Source organism: Hyaena hyaena, unplaced genomic scaffold, assembly GCF_003009895.1.
Source record: "Hyaena hyaena isolate Hyena2069 unplaced genomic scaffold, ASM300989v1 scaffold_1133, whole genome shotgun sequence".
Classification (NCBI taxonomy): domain Eukaryota; kingdom Metazoa; phylum Chordata; class Mammalia; order Carnivora; family Hyaenidae; genus Hyaena; species Hyaena hyaena.
The window spans coordinates 384,223-397,789 of record NW_024081767.1 but is presented as its reverse complement, the minus strand read 5'-3'; the positions used below and the strand labels follow the sequence as shown (position 1 = coordinate 397,789).

At 40.3% G+C, this 13,567-nt stretch overlaps 1 protein-coding gene across 8 annotated transcripts in view; it reads left to right on the top strand.

Annotated features, from left to right (window-relative positions):
* The first annotated feature begins 1,203 nt into the window (after positions 1-1,203).
* Positions 1,204-13,567, top strand: part of ADAM22 (ADAM metallopeptidase domain 22) — a 228,449-nt gene continuing 216,085 nt past the window's right edge. For all 8 annotated transcript variants that reach the window (XR_005526500.1, XM_039222466.1, XM_039222465.1 and 5 more), the window contains exons 1-2: positions 1,204-1,333; positions 1,803-1,963. Coding sequence is in view for 7 of the 8 variants with exons in the window: in XM_039222466.1 (XP_039078397.1) it covers positions 1,249-1,333; positions 1,803-1,963 (246 nt within the window). In the remaining variant the exon portion in view is untranslated. The remainder of the gene's footprint in view (positions 1,334-1,802; positions 1,964-13,567) is intronic.

The window sequence follows — 13,567 nt, the reverse complement described above, 5'->3', positions numbered from 1 at the left end:
TAATTTAAATAGCTACATGTAGCTAGTGGTTACAGTATTCGGAAGGTGCAGCTCTAAGCCTTAATTTCCTCCTCTCTGAAATGGAATAATAATAATACTTATCAGATTGCTGACTCAAAGATCAAACATTTTATGTGACCCCCGAAAAACAGTTAGTTAATTATTGCATTCAATGTATTGTATTACTGTCTTATCTTCAAAAGAGTTTCTAACATTTGGAATTAGAGACAAACGGAATTAGCAGCCTGAGAAAGTAGAGTTCCCCAAGTCTGTTTTTCATAAACATGGTTGAGACAGGCAGAGATCAGAGAAAGAACAAAACAAACTTGGGCTATGTCCAAGACGTTCTGCTAGCGTCTGCGTAGACCTTCTTGATGTTTTCCCCGGACTCCCCTGGCTGAGTTAATGGTCCTCCTCTAAGGATTACCCGGGGCACTTTCACACTATCCTGTAAAAAAACCTGTTCATTCAACTATATCTGAGAGCACATGCCTCTTACACTCGTGTCCTTCACGGTTGTATCCCCGTGCTTTGTCAGCCACCGGGCACACAGTAGGTCCTCAATCATATTTGGTGAACGATTAACTTACCATGTACTCTTGAGGGAGTGATTCCCCGTTAATAATTTAACCACTAACTCTGTGAAAAACATTATTATGGTTCCTTGCGGATGTACCGAGTGGAGGAATACTGTATCCTGCCGCGCAGTTGGTTATTTCGGTGCCAGGAGGTCCGCCGGGGATGCAGTCTCTTTCTCCGGTCCTTTTCCTCCATCCGGTCTTCGGCTGTAGAGGACCTCGTGGTCACGAAGTCGCTACAGTCCGCACCGTCGCGCGGAGGAGCGGGACGCGGGGAACTACATTTCCCAGCTGGCTCTCCGGTGCGCGCCCCTGTCCGCGCGCGCGGGGGGCGAGTGCACCAGGCGCTCGCTCCCTACCGAGCGCTCGTCGCTCGCCGGAGCCTTTGCCATGGGAAGAGGTGGGAGGCGCTAGAAACCACTTAGCTACAGCCAACCGCCCAATGCAGCACTCGCTCGCTCCCCCCGCCAGCGGAAGCACCCGCGGAGCACAATGCAGCACTGAGGCAGCGCCGCGGCGGAGGCTGCAGCGCCACGGCCGCCGCAGCACGGTCCGGGGCTGGGAGGGGGCGGCCGAGGAGAGCCGGGGGGCGCGGGCCGGGGGAGCCGGACCCGGCTTTCGGGGCATGAGGAGCTGAGCGTCTCGAACGAGGCGGGCTGACGGCAGCACCATGCAGGCGGCTGCGGCTGCGTCCGTGCCCTTCTTGCTGCTCTGCGCCCTGGGGACCTGCCCCCCGGCGCGCTGCGGTCGGGCAGGTAAGTTCGCCACCCTGTTTGGCCTCGGGACGTACCATTTTCTGGGTGTCTTTGCAGCCCTCAAGTGCACTGGAAACGGGCATCCCCGTTTTCCCGAGTGCGCGGGGAGATTTTTTTTTTTTATTTAGAAGGGTGGTGAGAAGTGAAGCAAAAATACATGTGTGGGGGCGCGCAGATGGATTAGAAGCCTTCGGTCAAATGCCTGTTTTTCCTCTTCTGAAGAAGCGGGATGCGGAGGATGGGAGAGGGGTGCTGTGCTTCTGGGCCCCGATCCTGGATGATCTCAGATGAGCTGGTCCAAGGCTCTCCGGCTGGTGTCTCTGCGTCCTTCCCAGATAGGGGCCGGGAGGGAGGGGGCGGTAGGATTTTCCTTCAGGAGGCGTCGGACCGCAGGAGGCACGCGTGTGGGTCAGGGTCATTATTTTCTCCTTTTGTCCCCACTCCCTCCTGACCCTCGTCCTGTCTGGAGGAGACGCCTCGTTGACGGAGCTGGAGAGGAGGAACGAAAACCGCTTCCTGGAGCGCCAGAGCATCGTGCCACTCCGGCTCCTCTACCGCTCCGGCGGCGAAGACCAAACTGGACACGATGCGCTCGACACGCGGGTGCGGGGCCACCCTGGCGGCGGGCAGGTGAGAGGCGCGGTTCAGGGGGTGGGCCTGGGCGCCGCCTGGCCGACCCTGACCCCACGTTTGCTCTCCGTCGCCCTGGAGATGCAGTGTCTTCGGTGAAACGAGCGCAGTCCTAGTGCGAGTCATGCATGGCGCTCCCAGTGCAGAAAGAAGTGGGGGGGGCGGGGGGAGACAAACCTCCCGAAGAACCACAGGCCAGAGCTTTGCTAGAGAGGAGTTTGTGCGGGATGCCTTTGGCAGTGCGGCATCCTGAGCAGAGGGGCAGAGACCATCTCACCTCTGACAGGCAAAAGCCACGCATAGGCAAGAAGGGATGTAGCATGTGGGCAAGATTTGCATCATCATTATTGCTGTGGTTGTTTTAATCCTCAAAAATACCTTATACGTGATTTAAACCAAGGTTGGGACTGTGGAAAAAATGGAAAGACAAGCCTAGACATCCCTAACTAAACTCAAACTGTAAAAATAAGCTAATCTGCAGGATTCTCAGCTCACTCGATTTATGGACACCAGAGATGTACCCATTCACCTCCACCTTTCAGGAAAAGCCTCTGCTCCATTTCTTCACTGATAACAGTACTTTGACGTAATTTGAGTCCTCTTGTTTTTTGGGCATTTATAAACTGTGTTTAAAAAATCTAAGTTTATTTACCATTTACCCATACTTAGATCAATATCACACGTCCACAGATAATGCCTGAAAATTATTTTGAACTTACTTGCTAATTTAGGTAATTATTTAGGAGCTCTATAAACAGTTTTTGTATTTATATACATCAACATTGCAAACAGTTTATTAACCTGTAAGTACATATTAAGGTAAAACTTGTTCGTTGTAAATTTCGCTGACCTAAAGGCATGCTGAATGTTTTCACATGTGTAAATATATTTATTAATACTTCAAGATGTATGTTGTAGCTGTGATAGTCATAATATTTGCTCTATTTGTGTAAAAATATGTAGAAGTAGAAAAATACCATTTGTAGCCAAATGCTTAGCTGTGTTGAAATTTTCATATAAGAAATTAAATGGCTACAGTAATATCCATCAAAGTTTGATAACTGTGGTAGAAAGTCTAATGTGCCAAGCTTTAATGAAAGATTCCGTTCTTGAATTAACATTTGATAAATATCTTTTCCCCTCTTTCATCTTGATTTGTTTTCACAGTAAAACTGACGAAACAGGGGACATTGTCTTATTTTTTCAATAAGTGGAAATTATTACTGTGGAGGAATATTCTCACACTCATTTACAACTTTAGCTTAGGAAAAATTTCAAACATTTATGCAAAATAGAATATTATAATGAATCCCTAGCTTCAACAATTAGCAACTCATAGCCAGTCTTGTTTCATCTCTTACCTATTTACTTCCCCTTGTATTATTTCAAAGCAGACCATATCATTTCATTAAAAAAAATTCACTCTGCACTTCTAAAAGGATTCTTTCAAAAATGTAACCATGTTATTATGTCTAATATATAAATATATATTAAATATATAAATATGTTAAATATATAAGTATATTAGATAACTCTATATAAATATACTACGTATACATTTAGGTTTGTTTGTTTGATCCAGGACCCAAATAATGTCTATAGACTGCAATTTGTTTATTTTTTTGAGTCTCTTTAATACATAATTTACCCTCCTCCATTTCCTTAATTTTTTCCTTACAATTTATTCATTGAAGACAGGGGGTCTTTCATCCTGTAGTTTCTCATTCTGAATTTTTGCTGATATAGCCAGTGCTTTAAAACAAATCTCAAAAGTCTTTCTCAGAGAGGAAGGGAGGCAGAAGTAGAAATATAGAAAAAGAAAACTACAGAATTGAACCTGAAAACTCCCACATCTCTGCCTCACGCTGGTAATGTCTTCAGGTACCCTCTGCCCTTCACTGTGTTGGTGAAAAACCACCATTTTTGGAAAACCAGCCAGTCTTTCTTCCTTTCTCCCATTTATGGAGCACCACTTCCGCTTTATTTTGGTTCACTGACCTTTCCCCTTGGGGCAGAAGATACCTTGGGCCTGTGCATTTTCTTCTTAAAATAACAAAGCTCACAGGAAGAATGACTGGCTTTTGGTGAGGTATGGATGACCTGGTAGGATTTAGGTTGAACAGTGCAAATAGATTGCTTATTCAAGTCAGAATTGGAAGTGAAGATACTGTTTTACCATCACAGTAATCATTACAAGCAGTTACCTCAGCGCCTGGCACATAGTAAAGTATATATAGTACATCTGGTTGGGTGTCTGGATCACCTGGGGTGCTGTTGTGTTTTGCTGTGCTCCTTAAACTACAGTTAGAAATTGCTGAGTGCTAGATCTGAATCTGGTAGTTACAGTTGTAAATACTTAGCTGCCATATGCCAATTTTTTTTTTTTTTTTTACAATTAGGGAACTAAGGAGTGTTCCTGCATTTTTAGTTTCATTGAGAGCTGGCATTGGATCATAAAACTCAAGCTGATTATATTTGGCCCTTATTATTTCTTTGGTAATTAAATAGATAAAATTTATGGCATCTTAGCTACTCATAGATACTTTAAGCAATTTCCTTCCTCAGAAATAAAATTGGGATGCCTTTCTATCAGCCTGCAAAGCTTATATATTCATTTGTTGATTTGTGTATTTAAAAGGCATTTATTTACTTGAGCTCATACTGTGTACCAATTCTTATACAAGGCTCCGGGGATTTAGAGATAAAAGACACAGTTCAAGCGTTTAAGGAATTTACAGACAAATGGGAAGGTACATGAATGGATAAACAGTTATGCTCTGCCCTTTTGTGTGAATTTCTGGAGGTGATCACAGAAAGCTTTGGAGGCAATGAAGACACAGTATTTAACCCAGGTGAGCAGCCAGGGTGGGCTTTCATGGGGAGGTGCTGTCTTAGCTGTGTTTTGAGGCTGAATAGGAATTGGCCAGATTAAAGGAAAGGGATGGGCATATCAGACCAAAGGGGCAGGAAGTACATGGGCATGTGGGAATCAGGACACATTTTTGTTAAGTGCAGATAGTTGGGATTTAAGGGACAGACCAGCCAAAACAGAAAACCAGAGAGTAGATGCTGTAGTACCTTCATGATTTGGGGAACAATTTGGATTTTCTCCTGAAGACAATTGAAGGACTTTAGTAAGGAGAGTTAACTGACCAGATTCATGATACTGTGAGATAATCCTAATTGTTAGAAATGAATAATTTTAATTTCAAAGGGTAAGTGCAAGTGGTTGTTTACTTTAATTTATAGGTAAATGCTAATTCACATACTTGTTAAGCTTCATAACAATTTAGTTACTAGGTGTACTGAAAATACCATATAAATGAGTTTATAAAGCACTTAGAACAATGCTGGATATATTGTAAGCATTATATGAGTTTTTGTTAAATAACATTTACTCCCTCAGGCTGCTTGAGTACTATTTAGAAATTTTATGACATCACTTTAATGCAAAATGGTGCCCTAATTACCTGCATGTAACACATTCCCAGAAGTAAATTACAAATTACTAAAATTTACATAACTAAGTGGAATCTAACAGTCCTAGAGAGGGAAGACAATCTTATAGGTCATCTAACCTAATTCAGAAATTACTTCACACTTGATAAGATAAAGCCATTGATCTACAGTAAGGAAACCAGCAACAGTATTACTTAATGTTTCAGAAAGCTCACAAGAACTATGATGGTATAAAACACCTTAATTTTATTCTTAATGTGTCCTTATTTCAGTTTTTAATCACTGGATGGGAAACAATACTAATTAAAAAAATTTTTTTTTAAGGTTTATTTACTTTTTGAGAGACAGAGAGAGAAAGAGCATGAGCAGAGGAGGGGCAGAGAGAGAGGGAGTTACAGAATGTGAAGCAGGCTCCAGGCTCTGGACTGTCAGCACAGAGCCAAATGCAGAGCTTGAACTCATGAACTGTGAGATCAGACCCAAGCCAAAGTCAGATGCCTAACTGACTGAGCCACCCAGGCACCACAGAATACTCATCTTTTTAAAAGAAATTTTTATTTCAGTTTTGGGGAAATACTGGCAATATGATTGATGTGAAGTAATAATTCTGTTGATATGAGTCCATGCTGTAAAAGATTACTTTACTACATGGCCAGTTAGTTACTTGAATGCATACTTTGTTTTTATCCCAAGTAGGATGAACAACCCATAATGAAAGGTTATTTTGCCATCAAGGTCTAGAAATGATAGTCCAAGAAATCATATGTGATTGTGGGTAACCTTGCTATCTTCAAGGTTGTCTACCTAGTCTGAAGTAATTTCAGTCCTGTATCACCGGAACTAGAATATTCAAATTATTCAATCTTTCTTTCTTTTGCCTTGAAGTGATTTGTGCTGAAGGAATTGGGTGTTTAGTACTTAACTGAGCCTTATTGATAGTTTGATACTGATAACTGATAATCAGTTAATTGCTATTTTTAAGAAAAAGCACCTTAATGATTATTTATTTATTTATTTATTTTTTGCTAACCAAGCATGACAGATTTACTGTAACATCAAAGACAGATTATTTGGTGGTTTATTTTGTCATGTGTTCACCCCCTAGATTTTCAATATTTGTTTTTCACCCAGTGATGATATTTTTCTACAAATAGCAGAGTTTCTTTTTATCAGAAGTCTTTTGGGGCGTCTAGGTGGCTCAGTCAGTCAACCGTCTGACTTCGGCTCAGGTCATGATCTTACGGTTCATTGTATCGAACCCTGCATCGGGATCTGTGCTGGCAGCTCAGAGCCTGGAGCCTGTTTCAGATTCTGTGTTTCCCTCTCTCTGCCCTTCCCCTGCTCATGTTCTGTCTCTCTCTCTGTCTCAAAACTGAACTATAAAAAAATTAAAAATAAACATATTTTAAAAAAAGAAGTCTTTGTTGTTAGTGAATAGTTGGGCTGCTCATTTCTCTGTCTCTTTGCCTGCATAGTGTTGTAGCTTCTCAAGTAGTCAAGTACCAAAAGATCTGTAAATTATCATACTTTTGATAATCAGTAATGCAAGATGGTATAACAAGATGGTAAATAGTAGTGTGCTCCCATTGTTTAAAATGCTTATTTATTTTTGAGAGAGAGAGAGAGGCATAGAGAGAGAGGGAGACAGAGGATCCAAAGTGGGCTGTTGGCTGACAGCAGAGAGCCCAATGGGGGACTCGAACTCAGGAACAGCGAGATCATGATCTGAGCCGAAGTTGGACGCTCAACCAACTGAGCCACCCGCACGCCTCTAGTGTGCTCCATTTTTGTGAATATATTTATACATATGCCTAAGCATGGATGAGCTGTAGTTAAAATTGTGCTCTTTCACTTGGGAGCACTGAGTCAGCTTCAGAGTAAATTGTCTGCGGTACTGCTTCTCTGGCAAAAAAAGGGCTCCTAGGAATTACAGCTTTGGGAATATTTTGCAAGGATAGCACAAGCATTTTTTTTTCTTAATGTGCATTTGTTAAACGTAAGTAGCTCAATATTGATAAAGTTTTACCACCAGTCAAAAGTTTGTTCTGCTATAAACAGGAAGGAGACATTTTCCAGCACATTTAAACAAAATTCTTCTACCAACATCCTTCTCTTATAATTAAATAGTTAAAAGAAAGGGTATTCAGCATCGCGGGAGTTTTCTTTAGTCGTGGTTTTACTCTGTGAGATACCAGTTTGTATATATATGTTTGGGGCATCTTTGAAATTATGCCTAATGATCTCAGTGTGTACAAAAAGACCCCATCGCTTTTTTACGGCTCTACCTGAAAAACTATGAATGAGTCTAAGAGCTTATGGCTTGGTAAAAATCATTCTTAGTTTTATTTGCTTTCTCAAATTTCAAAGAATGTGAAGTGTTCTGTCATTTTTAGTGACAGGGCCCTTCCTAAGTATATATGTGGAGGGAGGCCTGCTTTCTTGTCATGGTTCACTGAGAGCAGCAGTCTGTAAGGTCACTAGTACTCGGTAGCTCCAGTGGGGCTGAGATAAGGCCACATTTATCATCAAGTTTCATGGATAAGCTCCAAAGGGAAAAAGGATGTTAATAAAAGTGGGGGAGGGAGCAGAAGAGGAAAGGATGTTAAAGAGAATGATGAGGAGGAAGGAAACAAATCCGGAATAAGAGAGAAGTGCTTATAGTAGTGTTATCATATATGTTATAATGTATACTAACATACTTAATATACAATAACTTCTGTGGTTACTTTTTATATACCCAGCAGTTTTCTTAGTACTTAGTGCACATTAACTCATTGCAGCCCCACAAGAATCATGTGACAGGTGTACTTATCACCTGTAAAACCACAAAGCTGGTAGGTAGCTGAGGAAGAACTGAACCCAGGCATGCTAACTCCACTGCACTGCCTATGCTTAACCACTGTATAGTAGGAGGCCACCAACGTTTCTCTAGATGTCATTCAATGGCAGTGAGATAAAAGATTTCTTACATTTGTCCCATTGGAATTGTATGTTTCTTGCAGCTTGCAGAACACAGTAGGAATGCATCATTTCTACTAACTTGAGAATGAGAATGGACTATATGAAGATACTTAACATTTAAAAGGTGAAAAACACTTCTTAAAGGGCCATGTTCTGTTTTGGAATTGGACTTATTGTTATAATCTTTCTATGTAATTTGAAGATTTTATTTATTTAAAATTTTTTTAATGTTTATTTATTTTTGAGACAGAGCGAGACAGAGTGCGAGCAAGAGAGGGACATAGAGAGAGGGAGACACAGAATCTGAGCTCAGGCTTCAGGCTCTGAGCTGTCAGCACAGAACCCAATGCGGGGCTCAAACCCACGGACTGTGAGATCATGACCTGAGCTGAAGTCGGATGCTTAACCAACTGAGCCACCCAGGAACCCCTGAAGATTTTAATATTCAGCAGTCAATACCAAATTTATATATGTTCTTTTGTGGTCAGAGTTTCATAAAACAGAAACAGTAAATGCTAAACAGGGATCCATACTCCTTATCTTTTGCCAAAAGCAAAGATACAGAATATCTTTTGTAGCTTCATAGAGCAAGTAGCTCCAGAGTTCCAAGTGTCAAAGCCTTCAGGAAAAAGAGATACATAATCAGTAATAACCAAAATGATAGCTGCTGTGAGCATCCAGTCATGTGTTCATGTAACAATAAGTGTATACATTTGCTTCAGTGATATAAGTCCTAGAATGCAAATATTGAGGGAAAGAAATGAAAAATAAGAATTAGTATTTATTGAATATGTAACATGTACCAGGCAACTGTGCTGAGTGATTTATATGCATTATCTTTCAGTATGAGGTAGGTATTATATTCATTTTATAGATGAGGCTGCGGAAGCTTAAGGAAGCTAATTTACGTGCCCAAGGTCATACAACCAGTAAGCAGTAGTATTAGGAAAAGAATTCTCAAAAAAAAGTTAGATATCCAAATAAAATAATACACTACTTATTTAACATGTAGTTACCCATTCATCTCAGTGTTGGAATCATCCTAACATTTCTTTGAGAAACTCTTGGTCCTGCTCGGGTCTCCTCCTTTGCTAACTTTATTTAGATGTGAATTGATGTCATGTTTAGCACTTGTTACATGTCTTCATTTCTAGAAATGGATATAATTTCCATTTCTACCTCAGTTATTCTTTTAACCACATAGACATGTTTGAATCTACATCTAAATGGCAGCAGAGAATATCTGTACTCTTGGTAACTTGTTGGAGTTCTATCTGCCAGAAACTCACAAAACACTATTTATGGGGGAGAGAAGAAACTATTTCTGGGGAACTATGATCTGTTCCTCTATAGTGTGCTGGCCTCACCTACTGAGATTCTGGGTAATTAAAACAAAAATCTCCCCAGTGGATTCCAATTCACATTCAGGGTCAAGGAGATCTGTGTATCCTTAAGTTTTAAGATTTTTTTTGGTCTTAAATCTTTTTGGATTTAAGTTAGTCACAAGAGTTTGTGTCTGAATTGGGATCAGTTTTCTTATTTGCATCCCTGACCTCTTCAATAATTTACCAGACCTTTCTGAAAGTATATTTTGAAGGACATTGTAAGAATCATTCCTGAGAAACCAGTTATAGCATTAATTGAAATCTGGGAGAACATTATGGATGATGCCTCATCAGGACCAAGAGGACAGTTTCGTCATATAATTGTTTCCTTCCTTGGGTTGGATGCCAGAAGTTTAGAGGCAAATTGTGCCCTCCTCCAAAGCCAAAGTTATATCCTGAGTTTTCGTTTCAGCTTCATCCTGGCTCATCAGCATACTCCTCATCATCCCCATTTCAGCTCAAGAGTCATCTGAAATATCTCTTGATTTGTGATAATTTGTCAATGTGAAAAGTCATATCTGTACACATTTTCTATGCATGTATACTTAAATATTCAGACTTAGAAAAAGTAATCTCAGAGAGGTTTCCTCTGTCTACTTTTCTAAAGTGGTCCCACCCACCCGCTTATCACATCTTGTTACTCTATTGTCTTCTCAGCACTTGTCAGCACTTGACATTCTTTTTAATGATTGTCTTGTTTATTGTCATTCTTCCAGTGTGTCATCATTAGAATATAAACTACAAGAATTATATACGACAATAGTGGTCTTGTCTGTTCACCACACATCTCCACTGCCTATCCCAGTGCCTGGTACAGAGTAGGTACTTAATAAATATTTCTTGAAATGATAAAATTTCCTTTCCCTCCAGTTTTCTCATCCGCTTACAATTTGTGTTTTATCTTGTAAGTGTCCATGTAAACATCCTCAAGTCCTCTTTGGAATTTGGTATGTTATAAAAGAATGAATACATGAATAAATGTTAGTCCTTAAATACTAAATTTATAGCCCCTTTTGATAATTATAATTATTTCATACCTAATTAAAATAGAGTTCAGTGTATTGTTTTTTTAGGTTTTACTTATTTTACCTGTGTGCTGTATTTTTAGAAATAGAAATACTTCACATAAAAATGATTTTACACTTCTAATTGTTCTTTATTTCTGATTTTATCATTTGTGTTGCTTTTAAGATTGAAATCTGTTTTGTTTTCCCTAGAAGAGACTATTATATGTAATTTGATTTCGAAAATAAAAAATGCCATATTACGACCAAGAAATATCAGCAGTTATAACTGGGAAGAGAAGGAATAAACAACTTAATTGATCCCCTGACCCACACCCCCTACAGTCTGTTTGTTTATACTGAAGAGATTTTTCAGAATCATATGCATGTATTAGCAAGGGTAAATCAACATTTTTCTCCTTTATAAAAATCAATTTTGTACCAGGGCATTTTAGTATTGAGCAGTAGTTGTCCTTTTGGTGCAATTTTTTGTTCCCAAGTAAAGAACATTAGATAACCATTTTTGGAAGATCAGAAATCAATGAGGCTTTCCTGAAGATGGGCATGAAGAGCTCACATTTTGCAAGTGGCTTTAACATTTTCTGCCTGAGGCAGGATAACTCCTTGTTGATAGCTTTCTTAGATCACTTATTCTACTTGGCACTGACTCTTGTCTCTAGTCTTTACCTCTAGTCGGTCAATTGCTGTTCTTCTTATTTTTATTTTTTTTTCCAGTTTGCCTTTTAAATAAGCTTGGTTGGGAGAAATTGCCTTCGTTTCCCCCACTAGTGAGGTCAGAAGGTTGGGAATCAGGCTGGTACACATGATTTGGCACCGCTGGTCACAGCTCATGCTTTTCTTTAAGTGGTTTCTCTTTCTTTGGACTAGATAGCAAGATGCTGCAGAAAGAGCTGGCACTTCACAAAAACTAGTTCTGTAGATTTCTGTGAATTCCTAAGTGGATTTTTAATGCCTTTAGAACATACAGTCAGGGGTCTGGCCAGGAACCCAGCTATGGATTCTCAGTAAGGATAATGAGCTGTCAAGGTTACACATGGTGATATTAATCTAAAGTAGGCTGGGGGAGCACTTGTCTGAAGACCGTTGTCTAGGGTCATCGGAGCATGGGCAAGAGCATGGTGTAGGTAGAAGTGTGGTGGAAGGTAAGGCCCAGGGAAATCACAAAGCAGTTTCAGAGAGAAGATACTGGGTACACTGTGCCAGGTGGGTTAAATATCCTCCTGGCTCAACTAGAGAGAGCTACCTGAAACAGACTGAGGCACAATCTAAGTTTTTAAGATCATACATTTAGGTTTTAGTGATTGGCTCTACTCTTGATTTAGATATTGTGTTTTTTGAAACACAACAAAACAAAACTAGATCTTGTGTTTCTAAGGAAACTGGGTATTTTCTAGCCTGACATGCTCTCATGGCACCTGTGATCATTTTCACCCTCCCATGAGTTTTAAGTTTTTGTTTCAGAGGGAAGAACCATTTATCTTTTTCCCCACGCCTTCTTGTCTCTTATGTTCTTCTTCTTCCTATTCTTATTTTTCTTTATTCCTTCTTCTTCCTGCTTTCTTCTTTTTCCTGAATCTTACTCTTTTTTGGTCTTTTTTATTTATTTATTTTTATTTTTTAAAAATGTTTTATTTATTTCTGAGAGAGAGAGACAACGTGAGCAGGGGAGGGTCAGAGAGAGAGGGAGATACAGCATCTGAAGCAGGCTCCAGGCTCTGAGCTAGCTGTCAGCACAGAGCCCGACATGGGGCTTGAACCCAAGAACTGTGAGATCATGACCTGAGCTGAAGTCAGACACTTAACTGACTGAGCCACCCAGGCACCCCTGTTGGTCTTTTTTAAAGTTCTGCAGGCTGATGGGAGAGGGCTTTCCCTGGCTCACTCTGCCCCATTGTGTGTAGTTCAGACTGTAGATTGCCTCTCCTGGGTCAAGAGATGAGGCTTAAAGATTGATGGCATTTTATGCTCTGAAAAATCACACTTAGTTTGTACAAAATGAGCAACAGGCTCATTTTGAATGCCATTCGGTATGCATTAAATAGAAGCAATTTAATGATTGAAGAGTTCTTTTGAATAGACATTTGGAAAATTTATCTTATTGACTTGGATAATTTTGGTACTATAATCAAACTAATGTGAGTCCACTCCTTAGTGAGTTATAGGTAACAACTACACCAGGTAGAGTTGTTGCACAAAGAAATTTTGCTTGTAGCAAGTAAGGAGGTCACAGGGAATAACTTCCAAAGCCATAACACCCTGATCAAGGACACATGGCTTCCTTTTATTTAGGGTTAGGGAGAATATTCAGAAAAGGATGTTTTGTCATTGGATGTGAAGGTAGGCATGAAGTCACATATGCGCCTTAGAGAAACATGCCTATATGTACAATGTGTGTTATGTTAATGAGATTTGTTTTCCTTTAGGGGCAGAGATTTTAGCATTATGACGAGGTAGAGGTACGTTTTGATCACTCCAAGGTCCATGTGCACAGATGTGAGTTGGTAGTTGGGCTCAAACTGATCTGGGTGTTTTGGGCCAGCTGGCACTCTTAGGACAGTTGGTATTGCTTGAGAAAGTCATTCTGTTTCTATCACAGAATGCCGTCAGGTCTTTTGCCTATGTTAAAAGATAATCTGGAAAGAATTTAAGGAAAATGTGGGCCAAAGTCAGTGGATCCATGCAGTAAAGGTCAGGTCTTGAGGTCCATCAAGTGGGGTGTTTTTGGTGACAGTATCAGTCTCTGTTTGCTGTAAATAGTGGATTATTGTCATGGT